This window comes from Acartia tonsa, chromosome 4 (assembly GCF_053477335.1).
Source record: "Acartia tonsa isolate MP-2025a chromosome 4, ASM5347733v1, whole genome shotgun sequence".
Classification (NCBI taxonomy): Eukaryota; Metazoa; Arthropoda; class Copepoda; order Calanoida; family Acartiidae; genus Acartia; species Acartia tonsa.
The window spans coordinates 43558940-43583597 of record NC_137263.1 but is presented as its reverse complement, the minus strand read 5'-3'; the positions used below and the strand labels follow the sequence as shown (position 1 = coordinate 43583597).

The 24658-nt window shown below is 32.5% G+C and overlaps 1 protein-coding gene across 2 annotated transcripts; it reads left to right on the top strand.

Annotated features, from left to right (window-relative positions):
• The first annotated feature begins 732 nt into the window (after positions 1-732).
• LOC145317345 (uncharacterized) lies at positions 733-24658 on the top strand. Of its 2 annotated transcripts, none has more exons than XM_080158386.1 (5): positions 733-875; positions 5847-5968; positions 12095-12165; positions 18580-18648; positions 24114-24658. In XM_080158386.1, the coding sequence occupies exons 1-4, from the start codon at positions 821-823 to the stop codon at positions 18632-18634; spliced, it is 303 nt and encodes a 100-aa protein (XP_080014512.1). In that variant the 5' UTR covers positions 733-820; the 3' UTR covers positions 18635-18648; positions 24114-24658. The 2 variants fall into 2 exon arrangements, with proteins under 2 accessions (XP_080014512.1, XP_080014513.1); XM_080158387.1 differs by lacking the exon at positions 733-875 and adding an exon at positions 5423-5576.

Below are 24658 nucleotides of genomic sequence, written 5' to 3'. Positions count from 1 at the left end.
ATACATCATGAACAAAATCATGGTGCCTTGATATATATTATGCAAAGAGAGAAAGATTGATTGCGTGAATTATCATTTGTACATTTAGACCAAACTATATGAATTTCAGCCGCCTTTTAATCTTAGCATGTAATACAGCCGCATAATAAATTCATCAATCGAAACAGCCGCTTATTTTTCCCCCTTCTGTAAACTTCTGACTTATTTTAGCCGCTTACAGCTGTTAGCTGCAAGTAGTGCCGCTACCCTATAAAAGTCCGATAGTCCGACCTTACTTTCAACATGACTTTACCGATATTTCATTTATCTAATAAATTAGTCTGAAAATTTTATAGTTTAACCTTGAATAGTTTTGTATTGACCGCTGATTTTACGATAAATCCTCAATTTTAATCCTCTAAAATGCGGGCGACGATCCTATGAATATATAATAATTACATAATTTTCGTGTACCTACAGTTCAAGTGTTTTAGGACTAGGCTTAACATGTTTTTGAGATGGATGTAAAAAATTTTAGTTTGGTTTTGACTGCTAAATTAACATCATTCCCTCCAATATTTTGAAATAAAAGGGGGAGGATTATACTTTTTTGTGGCTAAATTTGTCTGTCAGAGATAGCATGATATTTTGGGCGGTAATTTTTTTCGATTTCTATTGGGAGAGTAGTGATACCCTGCCCCAAAAATAAACCTTTCCGGGACCTATGAAATTCCCCCTGTAAAGGAGTACAATATCGGTTCAGTGGTTAGCGAGATCCTTCGTTACAGACAGACAAACATCTTGTTACTTTATTATAAAAATTATTAAAGATTTCAGACTAATGATGACACAGTCGCAAGAGACAGTTGTTTCTAAAACAGATGATGGATGTACAGGTAAATTCAGTTTTTCATGCCAAACAGACAACAAGCTTATGGCAATGATTAATGTCGTTTTTTGCGTTTTTGCTTTGTCTGTCTGTCCGCAAAGATCTTGCAACAGTTTGACCGATTCCGTTGTTTTTTTTTGTTAATAAAAAACAAAATGTTTTTATGGAAGGTCTTTTTTTCTTGGCGATTTCTCTTGGGAGGGTGGACGCCCCCCCCCCCACACCTCTCCACCTCAAATTAGAAAAAAATATCCGGACCTTAAATAAAGCTTTCACTTAAAAGGATAGTTAAATCGGTCAAACACATAATTAGACACACATCCTGGCACTTTATGTAAGGATAATCCAAAATTTAAATAAAATATTTTAATCAAAGTTTGGGAATTGAAGTAAGGCGTGATCCAAAGTCTTTTTTTATCACTTAAATCTTGCATTGATTTTAGTAAAATTATTTTCTTTAAAATTAGCCTTACGGGGCTTCATTACAAAGGGGGAGGGGGATAGCGAAGATTTTCTTTTTTGGGCTATATCGTTATAGGGGTAGCCCGTCAAGTAGCCTATATTTTTCCTAAGATCAAAAGTTCTTTGAAAAGTAAAATGCAATCGGTACTGCCGTTCATGAGATCCTACAGAACAAACACACACACACATTAAAAAGGTTTAGTTTATTTGTAATACAGTGTTAAGATTAATACAAGGTCCCCAGAACCAGTGTCAAGTGTTAGTGTCAAGTAATAGGATAGTAAACATCTGTGTTCTGGACACTTAGGGAAAAGTAAAAGTTTGGAAGATTTTTTTTCTATAAATATTTTTAAAAAAAGATTAAGGTCGGGGGGAGGGAGAAGAGAAGAGTTGTCACCAAATTTTGTAAAAAAAAAATTTTCTCAATATCTTTATTTCATTTTTATACCTATATATTTTATTTGGCGTTATCCTCTTTTTTTTAATTTCAAAGGAAAATAAAAAATAAGTTTAAAGAGAATATTTAGCATATTAATAACTAGCGGCTATGCACCTACCACATAGGGGCTCTGTAATTTTATTCTAAAGAAGGAAGGGGCTAGAAAAATGATTATTATCTAAAATAGAAATTTTAAGCTTATTTACGTATCATTTTTATCATGTTCTATGACGCATTAAATCTTTTTATAGCAGTGAAGCATCTCTAGAATTTTATATATCTCAACTTCCGTCTAAAGTAGATTCAATGTTTAATTAAGTTAATAGTTATTTATCGCATCGTATTATAGACAATTTTCTGCGTTAGTAAAAATATATGATTGATTTCACACTTTTGGTAATAAAGGCCCGGAGCAACAAAACTGGGGTATTTTTCACTATTTATTAGCATTGGCAGTAATACTGCAGCTGCTTCTTAATTGCTTTTTAGCTGCTTTTACATTTTATTGCTTTTTTCCCAGTATGGTTTAGAAACCAATTAATATACGCTGGATTAGAACCGGTTCTTAGCCATACTGAAAAATCATGTATAGCATCGTACTACAGACAATTTTCCACGAATAATAAATAAGGCCTGGGCTAACAAACTGGTTTTAATCTTAAGTTTTTCATTTTAATGAATGATGTCTATAATACGATTTGATATAAATATACTTGTGCTTTTAAGGGAGCCTTTTTTTTATCCTTTTAAATGCTGCAGTTGTTTTATCACTTTATATTCTTGTTTTTGTTTATCCTTTTCCTGTATAAAAAACGTCAATACCGCAACGTATTTGAAGCAGCTTTTTTTCTAAGAATTTTACGCTGTTTGGTGTTAGGAGTAAAAATAACAAAATACTACTATAGTCATAACATCAATACTGTCTGTAACACCGGGGATCTTTAGGGTTAAGACAATGAAAGATAAATTGGTATATATCCTCAATTTGGACAGTTCTAGTTTGGAACCAACCAATCAAAATTCAATATAAGTACCCTAAAATGCTGAGCAAACGAATACGATAACAACTTTGAGTACAATCATGATTTACAGTCCATTGTCCCCTCACTCCCCGGGCTACGAGGGACTTTAAATAATAAACAAGAATGATAATTTTTATAAAAGCTAAGCAAATTAAGTAGGTATGTGTGCCAACCGCCAGATATATTTTATAATATAAAAAATGTAACTTCAAAGATCTCAGGAATTGCTGGTCCAAATGGGTTGTACTTTTCAGGGATTTTTTTAGAAGTTCATGGATGGTTTTAGGCTATTTATTATATCTTTTCTCGCCTATAGACTAGAAACAATTGTTTTAGTATCTTATTCTGTTCCAATGATGAATTATACAAAATTCCTTGCAATTAAAGGAAAATTTAAACTGGTTGATTGCTCACATACTTTATAACTACAAGAATGACAAAATCCATCTGTCTAATTGAGATTTTATTTTAAGCCAAAATCTTAATTTCGCCACAGGAATTTGAATATCCAATTTAAGCTTTTAGGGGCAAAGCAATACGTGCCAGACAGACGGACGTTCATTATCTTGAGACAAAGAGTAGCTCCGCTCCTAAATTCTTTGCATTTTTTTCAGCAAGGAGTGTCTAAAAGGGACTAGACACTAACAGGATCATACCAGATCAACCCAGGGATCTAAAGGGATAATACCATGGCCGATGAATTGTTGTACATTGCTAATGATGATGCACAATATTACCCTTTTTTAACATTACAATTAGTGGTTGAAACGTGTGGATACTCAACTTAATTAACAAACCAACCAACACTCAATACAAGTCTCCAAAGTTGTTGAGCCAACGAAAAAGAATACAGTTTAATACAACTTTGGGGACTAGTGTAATAAACAGCCTAATGTCCCCTCCCTCCCTGGGATCAACCAGTTTTGTTTTTGTGTCAGGTAGGGAGGGGATAATAGCAATTAGATTAAAATACAAATAAATCATCCCCCAATATTTACTAGCTATCAAAAGCAGAATTTCATAAATATAAAATAGTGAAAATATAAATATCTCGTCAATTGTCCTATCACAGTATTCCTGGTATATGTACCTAGTGAATCATAATTTCGCCAAAGCAATGGATTCATTATTAATTGGATTTTACACCAGATTATCATGAACTCTTAAGTAGCTGGCTTGTAATAGACTTGTAGCTGACCAAAATAACGATACCACCATGCCATCCCCCCCTTCCCTTACCCCATCCCTTTGATGAACGAACTTACCAATAAATGATGTTCATGTTAGCAACCTAAATTGATGACAATTTTTTCCCTGTCCCAATATCCACGTATATTCTACATCCATTGCATATATTTTTTACATATTTTTAATAGCATAGCCTATTTATACTTCATGTTTGTATTGAAACCTAATTGTCTGTAATCAGTGGTGTGCACAGGGTTTTGCCAGTGGGATGTTACACCCCCTTTCTGTCTTTATGAAATAAGCTGTTTTTCTGTTTACACACGTAGTAGAGATTCTGTATATATTTACCAATCGTTTTAACATGGTAGGTATAAATTATGACCAAACAGAAATCTTTTGTGGGGAGAAAAAAAACCCACCCTCTCAATCTAACTTGCATTTATAATTGCAGTACGATCGGACGATTCGTTTACGGGATCATATCCAACGAACCAACATCCTCCCGTCCCTTAAATGTATATTATATTGCAAAATAAAATAAATACACAATTTAGCATAATGAATATTAGGAAAATAGGATAAAACTGTATTATTATCTATGAATGTTTACTATAAACCTATATACTGACACAGCAAGATCCTACAATTAAGGATACAGAAATTACCAGAAAATACTATTAGGATTAAACAATTATATTTTTTGTAGATAAAAATTTAATGGTCGAAAAGTTAAGACATTGCTAGTTTTATACCAACCAATCAAGTCCCCAAAGTTATTAAGAAACTCTAGAAACTAGTTTGATGTACAGTCCAATGTACCCTCCCTCCCTCTTCTGTAAAAAACATAAGATAAGAGTATATTAATTTAAGATAAACCAAAATTCCTTCAAGTAAAAGAAGAATTAAGCTGTGGCTACATTTAGTTAGGAAAACTATTTATCTTCTATTACCTATCTCTGTATCTCATAATGAATTTACAATATTTACTTATCTTTTAGTCATACACATATTTTACTTTTTCTTATACCTAATTTATTTGGAATCTTTACAATACAAAAAAAAATTTTACAGCCTTAAATATTATCATTATATGTCTGTCTGTTTGTACCTAAGGATGTCGTACGTCTGTAACCGCTGAACCGATATGATTTTCTTTATTATATAGCTCCTCATAGGTCCTGGGAAGGTTTATAACTGTTTTGGGGGAGGTTACCACCACCCTCCTATTAGATATCGCCCCCCCCCTCCAATTTTTGTTACTTTTTCTTATTAAAACTAAAATGAAAATTATTTTTTCTTTAATCTTTTTGACATTTAAAAAAATTTTTTTATGATAGATAAAGAATTCTTATGATTTAATGCTTATTATGTCCTTATCAAGTTTAAACTTCCTGTGTGTGTGTGTTGTTGTGTGTGTGTGTGTGTGAGTGAGTGTTAGTGTTAGTGTGTGTGTTAGTGTTAGTGTGTGCGTGTATTATTTGAGTTAGCATTTTTGTGTGTTTGTGTATGTATGTATCAAAATAAATAGACGTATAGTAACTATTTGTTATGATAGTGCTAAGTGTTTTTATTTCTATTTTAATTATGTTTGCTTTCTGTGAGTTTTAATTAATAGCAAAGCTAGTCTACAATTCGAAATGTCTGTCGGCATGTCTGTCCGTAAGTCTGAAAAATTGTAGGGAACCGTCCATTTCTTGGCTTCCATTTTCAAGATAGACAGCTGATTTTTGTTGAATTTCCATGTACTAATGAGCATCCAGTATATGATTTATTGTTGATGTATTGTAGCATGGCACATTATGAAAGATTAAGGTTGCGTAATATTTATTGCAACTCAAAATATTTATCAAACAATTTTTTATTACAGTTGGCTGTTTCAAAGTGAAGCAAAATTCTGGGAGCAACCTCCACTCTTCCCCGAGTCCTGTGGCCACAGCTAAGTCCAGACACTGTGATGAAAAAGCCACCGGCATCTCCAGCAATTGGAGGGTAAGTTTGTTTTGTGTTTCTTTTCTTAGATGTAGGGTAGCTACGATTCTTCTACTAAACATTTTGTACCCTAATATACTTAATTAGTGTTGACTGCAGAGAGAGAGAGAGAGAGGGGGACAATGAACTATTTATTGCACTAGTCCCCAAAGTTTTATAATAACGTTTTCTTATTAGTTTGCTTAACAACTTTGGGGACTTTTATTGAATTTTGATTGGTTGGTTCATTCATAGGAACTGCTTGGGAGCTGATGTCAAACTGCCTTACTTGCCAAATACTTCCATACTCTTGTCATATTGGTCCAATCCGAATAAAAAATCTTTACTTGTAAGTACATTGTCCAAATACACCTAAATACTGTAAATTAACTTGCCAGTTCTATAGATCAAAAGTTTGGATTTCTTAGTTTTTACAAACAACCCAATTAAGATATTATTATAAACCACCAAAGATGTTAGGCCAACAAATAGGAGATAAAGATTTAAAGCTTTGGGGACCAGTATAGTTTACAGCCAAATGTCTCTTCCTTGCCTGATTTAACCAGTTTGATACCAGTTTCTTATAATTGTGATAAACAGGATTAAAATTAAATCTTTAAAACGTTTAACTTAACTCTTTTCACTTAAAGAATGTAAAAAATTTAATTTAATTTTTCATAAATTTCTTCCTAAAATTTTCTTTATTTTTAATTCAATGAGTTTTTAATCTGTTTTTCTAAAGAAAGTTTTACTTATTTAAGAATTTCAAATGTTGATTTTGTCATTTTTCTTTTTTAGTTAAAATATTGATATATATTCAAAAGATTTTGTATCTTTAAAAAGATTTAAGCTATGATAAGTTTTGTTAAAAATTTCTGTCTAAAAAGTTTGTTTTCTGTTGTAAACTTAAAATATTTTCTTTTCTATATTTTCATGGAAAAGGATTTAATTTTGCAACTAGTTTTGTAGGGGATAGGTGAGGGGGGGGGGGGATTTACTTGTTGAGAGTAAAACTCGTAGAAGTAAAATGAGAATGTCCAAAGGGGTATTATTTCAGTAAAGGAAGCTAACAAGTTTATGTAATTAGCAGGGGGGGGGGGGGGGGCATTAGTTGAAAAGACACTGGACGATAAATGGATGTAGTACATCCACAATAAAGATCTACAAAATCACCCTTCATACAAATTATTCATTGAAAAGTTTGGAAGCTGCTAGTAAACTTAATTTGGAATGTTTTTTGATGTCTTTGTTGTCATTGATGTAATTCTTAAAGTAAAATAATCATTTTCAACTAACTTTTGATGACATACTCTTCATAGAAATATCCCTTTTTGTGTGTGTTCGGTTTCCAGGTAAATGAATAGGTTTCAGTTATTATATTTAAAACTACAATAACTTTTTCCTTCAAAGCCTTGGTTTAGGATTAAATATTTATATTATATCTTTTGTTATTTCCTTATGAATGCCGCGTGATTTTGAAGAGTGTTGCTTTTCCTGGATCCACTGGTGTCTGGTTAAACCTCTGTTAGTTAGATTTAGAGGGACAAATTTTCAGAATGGTGTAACAAAACTTTGGAAGATACAGGAGGTCAGGGATCTAAAGGGATAAGACAATGGCCGATAAAATTTGAAACGTTGAACCATTTAAAATTCAATAAGGTCTCAAAGTCAAAGAATAAGAAAACGTTATCATTTTAAGACTTTGAGGACTAGTGTAATTACCAGGCCAATTGCCCCTTACCCCCTGACAGAAGGTACTGATTTACAACAGAGATCTGTAAGGGTAAGACAAGATATGCTCCCCATCCCAATGATGATTAGCAAAATTACCCATTCTGTAGATCAAAATTATCTGTTGAAAAGTTTGAACACTACTAGTTGGGAAACCAACCGTTTAAAATTCAATAAGACATCCTTTTTATAAAAAAACTTTTGGTACTAGTATAATTTCCAGGGATAAGGGATGGGAAACGTAGGAAAATATTATTTCAGGCCTATTTCAAGCCTAGGCCTATTTCTAGCCTAATAAACCAGTTTTGGGATAGCGCAGTGGTTCGTATAAAATGCTAATGAAAAAGCTGTGTGTGTGTGTAGATAAAGTATAGAATCAAATTCAGGTAGCTAGTTTAAAGTAAAAAACATAACTTTTTATAAACCTATATATTAATGGCTTTTGTTAAAATGAAGTTTTTTCTCTCCCAAAATTTTTTATCTTTTACTTTGGTAATTTGAACTGTCAGAAAGCTATCGTTGGGTTTCCCTCAGACAGATTTTAGTTTGTATTATTTGCATTTTTATTAATGAGTAAAAATTTTATTTGAAAATTTTATTGCTAATTAAAATTCAAAATAAATAAATGAATATGCACTTGGGTAACATTCTATCAAGTTCTTTGGATACTATACTGGATATAATGTAATGATATATCTGTACTGTGTTGTATTGTACAAAAATTAGGGTGAAGGTGTTGTATCAATTCCGTACTAGATTTTTAAAATTCAAAATACAACATCTAATTTATAAACTACCAAATGAAAATTCGTAGCTACCTTCTTTCCAAAAAAATAATCCCGTTATTTTTGTTTTTTCTATGTGGCCCTTTTTTAATGTTTAACTCTAAGCAGATTTAATAATTAAACTAATGTGATCTAACACCATTTATATTTATTTTTTCGTAGCAGACGAAATCATTATTTTTTCTAGAATTGTCTGCTTGTAAAATTTCCGCCATCTGTGATTTGGGCTTGTTTTGTATCAACCAATCACCAATTGGCTCCGCCAATTGGTGATTGGTTGATACAAAACAAGCCCAAATCACAGAACACTATTGGTTTAGAGCGGTAGCCAATATGAGCCGTCCGCCAGTAAGGTCATTAAATTAGGCAAATGGTAAAAGTTGCATGATCCCTTTCAAAACCAGGCCGAGACCTAATTTATGGCCAGGTTTCCTATCCCTTATCCCTGATAATTTCCAGTCTAATGTCACCTCCTTTTTTAGATTTAAATACTTATTGTATTGTTAGTATGTTAGCTCATAAATTACTCACCTTTGCCAACTAGTTAAGAAGTACAGCTTCTATACAGCAAGAAAATATCGGTCAGTCTAATAGATCAAGTATTTATACTAAAAATTTAAATAGAGAATGTCAATCAATGTGCAGATAGCAGATAGGGTATTATAGTAACTTTCTTGTTTGTTGATTGGTCCTAAATTGCATTATTAATAAAAAGATTTAATTGACGTTTTTGATAATTCCTATCAAAAACTGTTTCTTTCTAGATCTAAATGTTGTATTATTTTTATGCTACCAAATTGGATTTGAATGCCATTTTTGTAAAAAAAATATAATAATTATATCTCAAAGCCAAATAAACAGATGGACCCTTATTATAGAAAAGCTTCGCCTTTTAAAATGATTTAGTTTTTCTTAAATAAAAAGCACAAATAAAAAGCTATTGCTCTACTAAAAATGAATAAAAATAAGTTATTTACTAGACAAACCTGTCAAATTGTTGTGCTGTCTGTTAGATAGGAAGTACAACTAGAAGACTCTGCAGCAGCCGCATTTTTTAAAACCGCAGTCGCGTTTTGAACCGCATACGGAAGATAAAGTATTTGTTGAAACTATTTGCACCTTTTTTCTGAAGCCAAAAAAGGAATTAAAAATATTTTGCGGCTGATCATCCGTTTTATTTATATCTATAATACAAAGTAGAATGATGTCTGTCCGTCCGTATGTCTGTCTGTCCGTCTGTCCGTCCCTTAAGATCTCGGTAACCACTGAACCGATTGGATTCTACTCTTCAGGGAATATACCTACTGGTCCTGTGGTGGTTTTAGGCTATTTTCTTAGGAGGTGGGACACCCCCAACCAACCCCCCCAAAAACAAAAAAAATCCCCCCCCTTTTTTTTTCTTTTTTGCTAAAGATTTCCTTGGTCCTTTTACGAATTTTGCCAAAAAAATTTGTGATCACCTCTTGGGTCAAAGCCGCTAGTAGTTTTATAAATCAATATAAAGTAGGTAAAGGTAGGGGCAAAAGCAGATAATAGTTATTTGTTGCATTGTCTTATAAACAGCTTTTCGCGGTCAAAAAAAACTGGTTTTAATCTTATGATTGTACATTTTTATATTTGTAGAAACCTGGATATATTACGATGCTATACATCATTTTTCAGTACGTCTAAGAACAGGTTCTAATCCACCGGATAATTATCGGCTTCGAAGCGACACTTGCAATAGTTTTCTTTGTTGGAAGCTTATTATAACAAGAACCATTATGTGGAAAAGAATATGAAAAGTTTGGGTTAATTATTATCGAAAAGTTTTTTTCCGCTTATATTTAGTTTCAATCTAGATATTAGCAGGGATAGGACGACTATGGGCATCTTTTTTTTCAATGCGAATATTTTTTCAGTTTAAGATAAGAAAATTAAAAAAAAAATATGTTGGTTCAACCTGTTTTCCTACCAGCAATAGATTAATTACTCCAGATAGCCAATCCATCCATATAAAAAAATAAATGGAAGCAGACAAAGATTTTAACACATCTGATTGAATATCTTTTAATGAGCGGCGAAATATTTGGACAATAGAATTTCTCCGAGCTTAGTTTAATCTTCATCAATTAAACTGTAAGTTTTTGTTATTTGTTGGCTTAACTAATTTAGGGACTTTTGTTGAATTTTGATTGGTTGGTTAATTAAGTTGATTGTCCAAACATTTCAACCATTTATTGTAAAATTCAGAAGGGGTAATGTTATGTATTATCATTAGGGATGTACATCAGTTTATTGGGGCGGGATTCTCCTTTGATTTCAAGTGATCATCTAGAGAATCCAAGGGCATCATTCTCTTGTAATGAGATGTAATACTCTAACGCCCACTGGTGGATATTAGGTTAACATCCAACAGACAACCAACCCTTTCATTGCACGAACATTGTCTGAGGAGTCCTAACTGTGCATGGTTATGATTTAAGCCTGTTTAGTGTTTATGTGCTAAGACATTCCCTCTACTGGAAATATTTATGTCGCGCACCTGACATAGCTGCAGTAGGACCATTTTTAACGTCGTTAGTTATGACGCGGTGTCGGGCCGAGATTTGAGCTTATCACCTCCCCGACGACGAGCGGATGTGCCACGTGTTGAGTAATGGATTGATGATCTAGTCTTTCTAAATCTATTCTGCTACCTTTCCACTTTCAAACTCTATTTAAATTCTGAAAAGATAAATTTTGTTTCGTATTGAGATTTAGTCAAGTGGCGATAAAATGGAAATATTTGCAAAACGCAAACTCTATATGAAATCATTTTAACAGTAATTTTTTTTTCGTGGTTCATAAAATATGCGTTTATATTGTTATAATATGTTATTTCATCCCAATAAATCTTATGATTTTTTATTGCATTTCTATTGAATCAATATTTCGTAAAATTGTGAGCAAGATTCCAGTCAAATGGGCTTATTAAATCTAACTGTTCTTAATGTTGACCAAACGCATAGTATAATTAAACGCATATTTAAAAACAGCTTGACCTAATAAGCGTATTTGACTGGAATCTTCCTCACAACTTTATCTCATTCTTATTCATTATTTTGTGCCTTCTCGTTTATTTAAAACTATGATTCCATCAACCCAACTGTATCTTTGAGCATCTGTTGTAGTTGTAGTAGCCCTTATTCTCTGTAATTGGGATTCGGGTGCACACGGAGATTTGGTTGTGCAAATCTTCTGGCCAATCGCTAGATTGATAAGCTTTGCGCTGCGCACAGCTGAATGTATCTCATTTCTCTTTTCAAAGTTGTCTGTACTTTGTTCCTGTATATAAGACTATGAATTCCGACAAAATTTTAATTTTCAGTATATCATACTAGGAATCTAAAGTTATAAGACAATGGTTAATAAATTTATGTACATTCCTAATGTTAGTACACAAAATTACCCCTTCTGTAGATTACTAATAGTGGTTAAAAACATTTGGACACTCAACTTAATAAATCAACTAATAAAAATTCATTATAAGTCCCCAAAATTGTTAAGCAAACGAATAATAAAACGTTATTATAAAAATTTGAGGACTAGTATAGGGTGTTCCCCATTGCCCCCTCTCTCTCTCTGATCTGATACCTATTTATAATTTCAGTGTCCTGACCCTGGATGCAAGACTATAAACTCAAATGGAAAACAGAGTTGTGCATCATGTCATCTTCCAAAGTAAGTTTATATTATTCAGGGAAGCTTCTTTCAAGAACGTATAAAAGGGTGGAGGGTAATGTTACGACGCAATGTCGGGCCGAGATTCGAACCTATCACCTCCCCGACGTCGAGCTGATACACTTTTGTTGTGCCACGGTCGTGGGTAAAGCTATCAATACTCTTTTTTAAATACAAAAAGTATATTTGAGTCTTATAAAAGTGCATTCTCACTAATACGTATATTTTGATCAGGTTTTGTAAAAAAAAAATTAATAGTTCTAATACAAATTCAGTAGTTGGGATCTCAATTAATTTGATTTTGCCATTTAAAAATAGTTTTGAAATCTATGATAAATAAAAGATTTGTATTAGGGTCAGACATCCACCCAAATTCATTTTTTTAAAGTCAAATTGTAAAGTTTTTTTTATTTTCTCTTCAAAGTAGCCTAAACCCTTCCCTAGAAATATAGAAGAACACTTACCAGAGAATTATAATTTCCAAGGTTTTAAACCTTTTACCACACTAGTTACATTTTTTTTCATGCTGACTTTTAGTTGTACTTACATTGTCTTTTGTCTATTAACTATAGAGTTATTAAGAAAACATAATATGCGTTACAGAGACAGACATAGTACGGGATGTTAAGCTTTATAGAACGCACTTTGTATTAAATTCAGGGATCTTAGGGGATAAGACAATATACGATAAATTTACATACACTACCAAGTTTGACAAACTAAATTACCCCTTCTATAGATTAAAATAATTAGGGTAAAAGTATGGACACAGCTAGTTTGTACTACCCAATCAAGATTTAATAAAAGTTCCCCAGCCAATGAGAGAGTATGTCTATGAAACTTTGGGTACCAGTATAATTTACTGTCTAATTTCCCCTCCCTCCCAGATTTAATTCAGTTTATTTCAGGGGTATAGTCCCTTTCATGGTAACGCCTCTTAAGGGGCGTTTCGTCATATTTTCACAGTAGCTTTTGATAGGTTATTATAGGTTAGGTTAAGTTGGGTTATGTGATTGCCCCGCAGGTTTAGGGCCCCCCGTTGGGGCTAGAAATAGGGGGGAAAATCTTTTATGAAAATACGACTTATCGTCCCTTAAGAGGTGTTGCCACGAAAGGGACTATACCCTATTTCAGTATTACATAAAATATCTTGTAGGTGTGTATAATACTTATATTATATAATCTTTTATCTTTTTTCGGTGTGAATGACAATTTTGTTGGTTGTACCCTTTCATTCTATCCCAACACTAATTGATTACTCAAAGAAGAGTCCTACTAACAATGTCCAAAGTGGCTCGGCAATATATATGTATATATATATATACAGGGTGATTTAATAAAAGGAAACAATAAAAAATTTTAAAGGTTTATTTTTTAATTTTTAACTCAGTAAATAAAAACACTCAAAATATATTATGTCCGTTTGACACGAATTTGGAGATTTTCTCGGCTCCTATAAAAAAACAGAATGCTGAAACTTTATGACAACATTCCTTTCATTAAGGAGCATTATTAACTATAAAACATCCATGACGATCGGACTGCTTTTTTGTAGGTTTTTGGCTTTTTTATATTTTTGCTCTGGGCATCCAGTTTGTAATTTAATTACACCGACGATCTGTAAATCATCATACAAAATACCCTCCAAGTCTACTTGTACGTATTCACTTCACATCCACGATTTTTTGGCGCTTCGCTACTAATGGATTTGTCATCCTTGTTTTTATTCCTAATCCTAATTAAGGTATTTTATTTTATCAGAATGTAAAAACATTTTCTTTTGGCAAGTATATTTTTGTGACACATCCTGTACTCTACAGATATATCTTTTGCAATAAATATATATATATATATCAATTTATATTGTATCATTACTTCTGCATTATGTCATATCCGCTAAGGGATTTTATTTTCACACGGTGACTTGTACACAGTTGTTCACAAACCTTACCTTACCTGACCTAACATAACATAACACAAACAAACTACCCCCCTTGTTTTCAATTTCTGTGTTCGACTGGGCACTTTGGAAGAAATCATCATAAATTTTTTTTCAGTTGATAGGTATTCCTATAGAAATTATTGTAATATTGTCAATGCTGCTCTAGTTACTATCTTGACTTTTAATACAAGAAAAAAATGTATTTCCAGTATGGCTACGAAACCGATTATTATCCGGTGGATTAGAACCGGTTCTCAGGCATATTAAAAAGTCATGTATAGCATCGAAATAGACAGTTTTCCACAAATATCAAAATTAATATCAATTAATAGCACTTTGGTTAGCCTGAACCTTTGGCCCCTTTGGTCTAACAAAACTGGTTTTAATCTTAAAATATTTTATTTTATTATCCACAGAAAGCTGACCATAATACGATGAGATAAATAACTTATATTTTTGATACATTTGTAAAATCCTTTTTGTGTAACTCTAATTAGGTACAGAACTAAAATTCTAACTTTTTGACAAGTTATTTGAACCTAATCCATCCAGTCTTTTTTAAAGCTAAAATTTGGGATTTTCTTGAAGCTTAGCTTCTCTATTACTCGATATTTCAAACTTTTACCATTATAAGGGAAATTTGATTTTCTTGATTTATATTAAAGATTAAAGATATCATTCTATCCGTCCGGCCAAATGTCCAAACGGATGAATTTCATTTTTTGATTTCTATTCAAGATAGACTGCTGAAATTTTTTATAAGAAAACTCGCACCTATGAGCATCTACTTAATAACTTACTTCGTCCAATCATCCGCCTGTAAATAACGCTATGAATGAAATTTAACATCCATTAATGGATAAATTGTAATTTTCTCGGCTGCCCTACTATCCTCAAGGGTCATCTTTAATAAATAAATATTTAAGTAACATATCTGTATAGAGCTTCGCTAAAATTGAGAGTTCAAGCAAATCCGTCTTCTTAACGTAAAGACAAAAATAATCTTACTTATTCATATTAATGATTTCTGGATGATTTTATTCACTCCAAATTTTTTGATATTTTAATAATTATTATTTTTTACTTCGCTACTAAATAGATGTTGTCATCCTTGTGCTTTCTTGTTAATTGAGTGATGAGCAGATTATGAAGAAAGAAAGAATGCCAGGGGATTTCAAACTTTTCAAGACTTCAAACAATTTTGAATCCATATTCCCCCATCTCTGTTACTTTGTTTCTTGGTATTGAGGTAGATTGGACTGTTCATTAGTTTTCTTTGGATTTATTTTAAGATGATTTTCAATTGAATGTAAATATCTTTTATCTCTAAAGTTTTGTGAATTAAGCAGTTCAAAAAATCAAAAATTTAAATAAGATTTTTCCAGATCTTTAAGACATGAAAGTGCGTTTTGTAAAATTTAACTTCCCCCACTGCGTATGGCTGGCTGTCAGTGTGTAATGCTCTGTTTTGCCTTATTTTAAAAATGCATTTAAGATGGATTATTACCAAAGTTTTGTAACTGGATGTTTAAGATTTGAAACCAAGCAAAATGTATGTTTTTAGAATTAATATTATAATTGTAGGTCTGCCTTAACCAGATGCTGCTGTAATTACTCTAAGAATAGCTGTAACTCTGTATTGTATAAGACGTCATAAAAATATTTAAAAACCTAGGTAATATAATAAGAAAAATTTAGCTCTATTATTTAAGATTCTAACTTTTCTTTGTGTGCCACACAAGACATTGAAAAATTGCATTACTTTTTTAACAAGATGGATGGAAATTGTTTAATCAACTGAACAACATTCTTATGCTTTCAAGTTTAAGAGGGATTCTTCCATTAAGGATATTCATATTCGTTTTTATAGTGATTAAAATACTGATAGGTGTATAATTTAATTCTAGTAATGAAGGATAAGTTTGTAAATGAGAATATATTAAATATAAAATAAATTCATAAGTGCCTTCTTCTTAACAGTGGAAATTACTTTTTTTGAGTCTATAACTTGGATAACATTTATACAATCAACGCCACAGACCAACATACCTGCAGTGAAGGTTATTGGGTTACAATTATAGCAAAGTTTCTCCTGATCTTGATCTTTAAATCATTTATTGCCGCCATTGCCGCTGCAGATACTACTGCCACTGCCAGTGCTACCAATAAAACATTGATCTTTAAAAGATTTTACTACTAAGTGATGTTGGCTCACCCAATTGATATAGAACACTGTTACCAGAATATTAATTCATTATAAATATAGAAATATACTTGGTTTAAATTTTTTTAAAAATATAATCATATACCAATCTTATCAATATTACTGTAGTAATAAATCCCCAAAACAATATATTTTAAGTATTTTTTAAGTTTTATTGTTTCCATTCCCTTAAATTGTCTCTTTTATGTTATGCTGGTAACGTCCATGGCGGCTTTACGGTACAGTGAGCTGCGGCTCAGTGGTATTGCAAAATGACTACTCCCAATGATCCAGTGCAGTGGGTGTTTCAAAAGTTATTCCTGGCTTGCCACTGCCATTTTGATTTAAAGATCACTATTAGGCGAGCCACTTTCAAAATCGGCTTACTAGAGGCAGCGGCAGTGGCATAGCTGTAATTTAATGATTCAGCTCTGTATTTCGCGAAAATCATAATATTTACTGAAATATTTAAATCAAAACTTTTATAGAAATGAGCAAGATTTTATACATAATTACAAAATTCTATTCAGACACTTAGAAAATCTTTCCTTAAAAATATGATCAAAATTAGATTAACATTTTCCTTTAAAAATTTACCTCAAAAATTTATTAAACTTGTAGGTATAAATATTATTTTATATTTTACTGTTTTATTTTCTAATCTGATTCTCTGAACTTTGTTACCATACAATATGGCATTATCCATAAAATTGCAAGTGGAGCACCATTAACCCCCACTCACCCTTTCTCCATACATTTAATATATTTTGAACAGAAAGAAACACTTCTTTTAGGTCAGATTTGATTAGGCAATTAGTCTTTTAGAAAATTATTAGGTTTTGAAAAAGTTTTAAAGGATTCCAAATGAAGGGGGGGGGGGGTTACTAATTTAAAAGGATTCAGCAGCAAATATTTAGCATTTTAAGCTGGATGAAATTTAAATTTTACAAAACAGACATAAAATCAGGGAGAAAGATGACTAGGGTGCTTAAAATAATCTACAGCCACCCTTCTCCTCTAATAATTCTAACATGTATATATTAGTGGAAGAAAAAAAATGGTTGATTGTCCTATACCTGATTCCCTGAATAGAATATATTTTGCACAAGAGATTGGTTTATCCCTATTTGAATTCCGGTAGTTTTATAATCAACTTCCCAATATTTTCAAATTAATTTCAATATTTAATAGAAAAATATTCAGTTTAATCTTTTAGCATAATTTGCGGCTGGGCCCCTAGCTTTACCATATTTAGAAAGATCCCTTTAGAGCACTCTCCGAGATCTTAACCTATGAGAAAAAACCTTACTACTTTATGTAATAGAAAACAATTTTAACAAAGTAGAAATGATGTATATAACTGCCTTTCAAGATCTTACTAACCGACTGGGTTTAGCTTTTTAGGGAATATACGTACTAGTCAAAGGTTCGAGCTTTCTAACCACCTCTCAGGATAGAGCAAGTATATTCGTTATAAAAAAACAGCCCAGAGTTTTGTGAGATCTTAAGCCGGGCTGAGAAAAATCATTTTCTTTAATATTGTACAAGTTGCTTCCCCTCTTTCCTTTAGGGAAGGGCAAAGGAGGTCATTAAAATAGCCTAAAACCGCCTTCTGAAAAGTACAATCTATTCGGACCAGAGGTTTCAAAGATCTTTAGCTCCAGACCAAAAAAACCTTACTACTTTAAACTATAGGATATTTGAATTCATGGTAACAATAAACCAGTTTGTACCTGAATGACAACTATCAAATACCATCATAAAGTCAGAAAAAAACTTTCCCTGTAATTGCAACATCACAAAAATATTTTATAACAGACACTAATGATTTTTAAAAAAAAGTTTTCTAAAAATAAGAAAAGTTGGGACAGTTGGTTTATCCTCTGTAGCAGCATTGCGGAGCCGTTTGATTTTGGTGCGGCTCCGGCTCTGCGTAGCCGCCTGTTAAAATGACGGCTCCAGCTCCGGCTGCGGATTTAGCTCCGGCTCCGACCTAAAATCAAGAAAAACTCAACATATTTTTTTGGCTAGTCTATTTTTGACTTTTGAAGATTTTTAAAACTTCAATTTTTGATAAAAATGCACTTGAAAAACTTAAAAGGGGCATTTACACACGTCAAAACATAGTTAACAAATTAAAATTAATAATTTTTTTAGCTAAATAACGAAAATAGTGGCTCCAGCTCCGGCTCCAGCAAAATATGGCGGCTGCCGGCTCCGGCTCCACAACGCTGCTTTGTAAAATATTAATGTTATTTACTTTATTTAGACACACGTCACATGAGTTTAAGAGAGGAGAATCAAAGATTTTAAAACAACTGTAGATTTAAACATTAAGGTAAATATTTTTTGGATGTTTTTAGCATCGAAGCTACTCTTTCACTACAAGTTGTATGTTTTTTTTGTAGTATACGAACATTAAAAGATATTTTGGTAACCATTAAAGCTATACGTCCGAAATTTGTTTGGTAAAAAATTAATGTTAATCTACTTTATAAATTGTTTTGTTTGTCTATCTGACCATATTAATAACTAGGCGATTTTATTTCTGTGAGAATTTTTTTGACTGCTATCTGTGAGATTGGCGTCTGATATATCATTTAAAGATTCCTTTTATAAATTTCCGTTGGTCTGTCTGTTTAGCCGACCATTAGAAATGAAACATCTACTGTTCTTAATATTTGAATTAAAATCCGTGCTTTCTTAATGCTGTCATACTAGTTTTTTAGTCATAAATATAATATATTGGTATGAATATGACTAATGGTAGATTTTTTCGTATGCCGTCATACTTTTTCCTTTTCTTGTCTGAATTGTATTTACAATACAAAAAAAGCTATAGCAATAGAACCTATAATTGCCATATAAAAACCATTGAAACAAGGATAATAGCATCCACTAAAGTAAAGCAGCAGTAGAGTCGGACTGTAAAATTAGGTGTAAAAAAAGCATGTCTCCTGGGTTGCTTTTCGGATTGTTTACAATTGTTAAGGGAATCCCCAATAAAGTTTGAAATCAATAGAACAATTTTAATCTGCCTAAATTTACGATTAGAGCTTTCCATTATGACTGACTGTGTAGAATATAGAATAACTTTGCTTTAAACAAGATCGAACACGGTACGAAAAAGGGTTGCGAATTTTATATCATACAAAAAGTTGTTTTTATAAAAGTTAAATAATCTAGTTTCAAATGGACGTGCCGGACTTTTTGGTACGCTTATAGAGTTGCTACGCTCTCTAAATCAAACCCAACTGTAATAGGAATCATCATGCAATGTTTGAAATCGATAGGACAATTCTAACGTGTCTAAATTAACGAAAACCGCTAACCGTTACGGATGGACCTTTCCTAATTGTAGAAAAGCTTCGCTTTTACAAACACACATACTCGTATATGTAAACTAATACTACGCTCAGCTCTGGTTCTCAGAAACAAAATTAAATTTTAGATTGTCAAAACAGAAAAAAGAATTAGTCGACAGAAAAGAATGAAAAAAGTTTATTTTTCTCTCAATCCCCCCCCACCCCACATCTCTCCTCTCTCTCTTACTCCTTTCTGCCAAATCTGAAATATGAATGTCAAAAAGAAATTTTTAAATCTGGAATTAAAAAAATAAAACATCAATTTGATTTTGTTATCTAACAAAACTGTATTTTGGATTTTATATTGAAATATTGTTAAAAGGGTTATTTTTATATTAATATAGAATAGTCCAATATATTTCAAACTTTGCATTATGAATTCTGGAACAGTTGGGTACAATTAGGGGCGTTCTCCCCTTAGAAATATTTTTTTCAATTTTGAAAATTTTAGTACCCCGGCCCCCCCCCCCCCTCCCCCGACAGAAAAACTATTTTAGGTTAGGTTAGGTTTTAGGCTAGGGAGCCGAGCGCTGCGGCTAGGCAAGCAAGGGTGCCGAGCGCCGCGGCCAGAGTTCATAGTTCTGGGGATGGGGGGGGGGGGGGTGGTACTCAAATTTTTAAAATTGAAAAAAATATTTCTAAGAGGATATTACCTACCCAATTAGGAATTATAACAACTTTGTTATCATTAACAAAAAGTCCTCCAGGTAAATTAATAAAACCAGTCACTTTCCTCTGAACATTTTAAACACTATCATTTCTGGAACAGTAATTCCTAATACTATCGGGTATATTGTTAAAAACGTAGAATATCTTCTTTATAATTAAGTCTAAAACGTAAGTACGTCGATATTAAACATGTTTATTGTTTATTGACAGCAATTTTGATAGTTAGGCAAATAGCCTAAAACCACCCCAAGATATTTATCAAACTTTCCTGAAAAGTGTAACCCATTCCGCCCAGTAATTCAGAGAGCTTTAACTTCAGAGAAAGAAAACTTTACTACTTTATTATGTAGGATATCATATTTCGAATAGTATATTCTTTTTTATAGTAAAAACGCTTTCGTAGTTTTTGTTAAATTTCGCTTGTTCGTCTTATTCTTGAGCTTTGCTTTTATGGATGCTGTCATCCTTTCATTTCCTAGTCAACATATAGTTCTCTAACTTTTTCATATGCTATTTTTGATCAAAATTTATGCATTTTTCATTTGACTTGGACAGATTTATGTTTCTCAATTTCTGCTGGAGAGAGGAGCGCAGCTACTATATAAGAATCAAGCATGCTATGTCCGTTCGTAAATAACTTTGCCTGATTTCTTTATTTTTTGTTTTTAGTTGGATATTAACAATTGCTTGAAATGAATTCTGACAGCAATATCGTGTTGTTTTGTATTGGTTTATTGACAATAACTACCACTTCAAGTGTTTTTTTCCCAACGACTTAATTTTGGTTAATTTAGAGGAAAGATAATTGGAGGTAAATTAATTTTGGTTTACTTTGTCTTTTTTTGTTTTTTTACTATATAATCAAGATAAAAATGATTTATTCAAAATTGATTCTTTTTTTAAAACTAGCTGTTACTCCCCTAGAGGCTTCCAGGAGGTCCTTGAGGGGGGGGGGGACGTCGACTCCCCACTTTCAATTGCAGTTTTGAAAAGAAAAAGCAATAAAAAAAACTTTGGAGGTTTCATATTTTCCAGGGTCGATTTCTCTTTGGAGGGTAGTGGTACCCTCGCCAAAAATAGTTATAAACCTTCCCAGGACCTATGAGAAGCTACCCTGTAAAAGAGAACCATATCGGTTCAGTGCTTGCAAAATCCTTTAGTATACACACACACACACACACAGATCCAGTTACTTCATTTAAAGGATGTTATTATTATCACTCTCAAATATCTTAGTTGGCGACCAGGGGCGTCCAAGCTTTTTATTTTGGGGGGGGTAATTCGGTTTTGGGGGGGGGGGTAAAATGGCGCGCGAAGCGCGCCGCAAATTTTTTTTACCCCCCCCAAATTTTTTACCCCGGGGGTAAAATTTGCTTGGGGGGAGTAATTACCCCTCTGAAATCTGTTGGTAGGGGTAAAATTTGTTTAACCTCCCCAAAATTTACCCCCGGGGTAAAATTTTTGGGGGTGGTAATTTAAATTTTATTAAAAATTTGCGCGCAAAGAGCTTACAAATTTTTTTTGTTAGAGATTTTCTATTTTGGGGGGGGTATTTACCCCCCTAAAATTGTTTGGGGGGGTAAATACCCCCTCCTTAATGGTTGGGGGTGCCTACGGCACCCTCAGGGTAGGGGTAAATTTTAAATGGGGGGGGGGGTAATCGCCCCATTACCCCCCCCCCCTTGGACGTCTATGTTGGCGACACCTAAATCCTCAACATACAATCTTTCTTCACAGCTAATACTTGTCATAGGGAAGCTTCACTTAACAGCAGAGTGTACGAGATCTTATTTTTTTGATCTTTTAGGATAAACAAATATTTTATTTCTCCGTAAAAAGATAATTTAAAGAAACAAATAAAAAATCCTATTTTGAACATTATTATTACATTTTTTCATGAAAAAACAACTATTTTTATTTGATGTTTTTCTTATATATTCATAAACAACAAGAACAATTAAATATAAGATTACGCAGCTAGGATATATTAGATTTAAAGATGATTTTAAAAAATTCATTTTTTGCTTAATATAATTCATTTGATTTCAAAATGCATTGCTCTATGTATTCCTAATCACTCTCACTTCATTCTACACGCACACACAAACCTGTACAGACCCAGCTTCTACCAATAGCGAAATTAATTCGGAAAAAATCACCAAACCTATACGTGTTTTTCAGCTGTCGTTGGGGGGCAACACATCGTAAAATTGACGACCTCTCCATTTGCTCCCCAATTATTATTTTAGATTTATTTCGCTTGTTGGTTATACCTTATTCCTAATATAGACTACCACACACATGAGTACGCTTACAGTGGCTGTGTCATTGCTTAATTATTCCTTATATAATAAAATATTTCAAAGAAAGTAATAAAGAGTAGCTGCGCTACAAAAAAATTGCTTGAATTCCTTGATTTGTTCTCTTATTCCATGGCCTCGGATAAAAAGTTTATTACATTGGTTTTCAGGTTTACAGGAGCGCAGCTACTCTGATATTATTCTTGTACGTCTGTCTGTCTGTCTGTCTCCCTCCATTTTGTATTTTTTTCTAATAGAAAGAATAAAATTATGAAAAACATGACTTATAAAGAAAGAATTCAGCATAGTAGGTATTATAAATCCTTCATATTACAAAGTACTTACTATATAACATGTTGATAACTATACTATTTTTTATCAGTGACTAGCGGATGCATCCATAGCCTAAAATCACCCCTTAACCTATTTGAACCTTTCCTTAGTTGGAGAATCCAATCGGTTGAGCAGTTATCAAAATGTTAAGTTACAGTCAAAAAAAAGAAAAAAATCTACAGTCGTTCCTGTATATTTAGCTGTTACTTATGGTAAATTGTCCTTGTGTGTGAATGAATAGAATTTGTCCCCTCCACCCCCTCCCCCTCCCCCCAAGGATGGACTTACAGCAATCATTTACTCTCTTAGCCCTTTTATACATTTACAAGGGTGTATTATGGATTTTTTGGAGGTGAGGCTCGGAGAGATCGGGGGCTACCCTGTACCCCCAATAACCAAACCTAACCTAGCCTATAGTAACAATTAACACCAGAAAACATCCCCAACCTTAATTTTTATTTTAGAAAAAGATTGTAATGGAGAAGGGGGGGGGTGTTCTGTGCTCTCGTAGACACAAATCTTGTGTAGAATATTTATTCAATAAAGAAATCTATGAGATTAATAATTAACTGGGTTTATGATGTCTGAATTTGTCCATAAGAATTATCCAACAGTTTTCCTCTATCAATAAGGGAATAGTTTGGATGAGAGATAGGCACATTTTTAAAGTCCACATTCCACTGAAATAAATCTGCAGCCGATTTTAAGACCGCTGTGCATTATTTCTCTCAAACAAATATAAAACTTTCCTGAAAAGTCCAACCTTATTATTAAGCCAAGGTCATTTGGTAACCTATAGGTAATACATGATATTTTTAGGATGGAGAAATCAAATATTATAAGAAAAACTTAATCACGTGAATCTAAATCAAATCCTGTAAGCACTAAATATCTCAGGGAGGGAGGGGACATTGGTCTGTTTATTCCACTAGTCCCCCAAAGTTTTATGATAACGTATTCTTATTTGGGGACTTTTATTGAATTTTAGTAGGTTGGTTCATGATGTTCAGTGTCCAAACTTTTTAACTACTAATTGTAATCTACAGAAGGGGTAATTTTGTTTATCGGGATGTACTTCAATTTTCGGCCATTGTCTTATCGCTGGAATATCTGTTAATTATTTTTTCCATTTTCAGGTCCTTTCCTATTTGATGTGATGTGTGGGTGTGTGTTTGTGTGACAAGTTCTGTGACTTCTGAGAAATACTATGTAACCACTGTTTCAACAATATATCATTTGTACTGAAAGTACACAGTGTACAGCATGTACTTTGTATGCTGTACACATTAGGAGAGCTTGCAAAAAAATGGATGTTTCTGTACAATATGTTTATCATGTTGAAAAATCTAAAAGATATTATAAAATTGGAAGATTTTTTTTGAAAATATTGTTTTTTGTTTTTACTGTCCCCATTATTTATGCAGTAATCTTTTATTTTACTAATAAATCTGAGAATAGTCAATAAGCATAATTCTTGGTAAGAGTATAATTTAAATTTATTCTAGAGAAATGGAATTTAAATAAATAAAACTGTCTCGCGAGATTTTCTATTTTGTTCAAAATGTTTATAAAGATGGAAATATTATATTAAAATTGTTAGAATTTAGTTTTTATGCTTCTTAAGCAACCACTTTGAACTAATAAAAACACATATAAATTAATGAAATTTTATTTATATCAG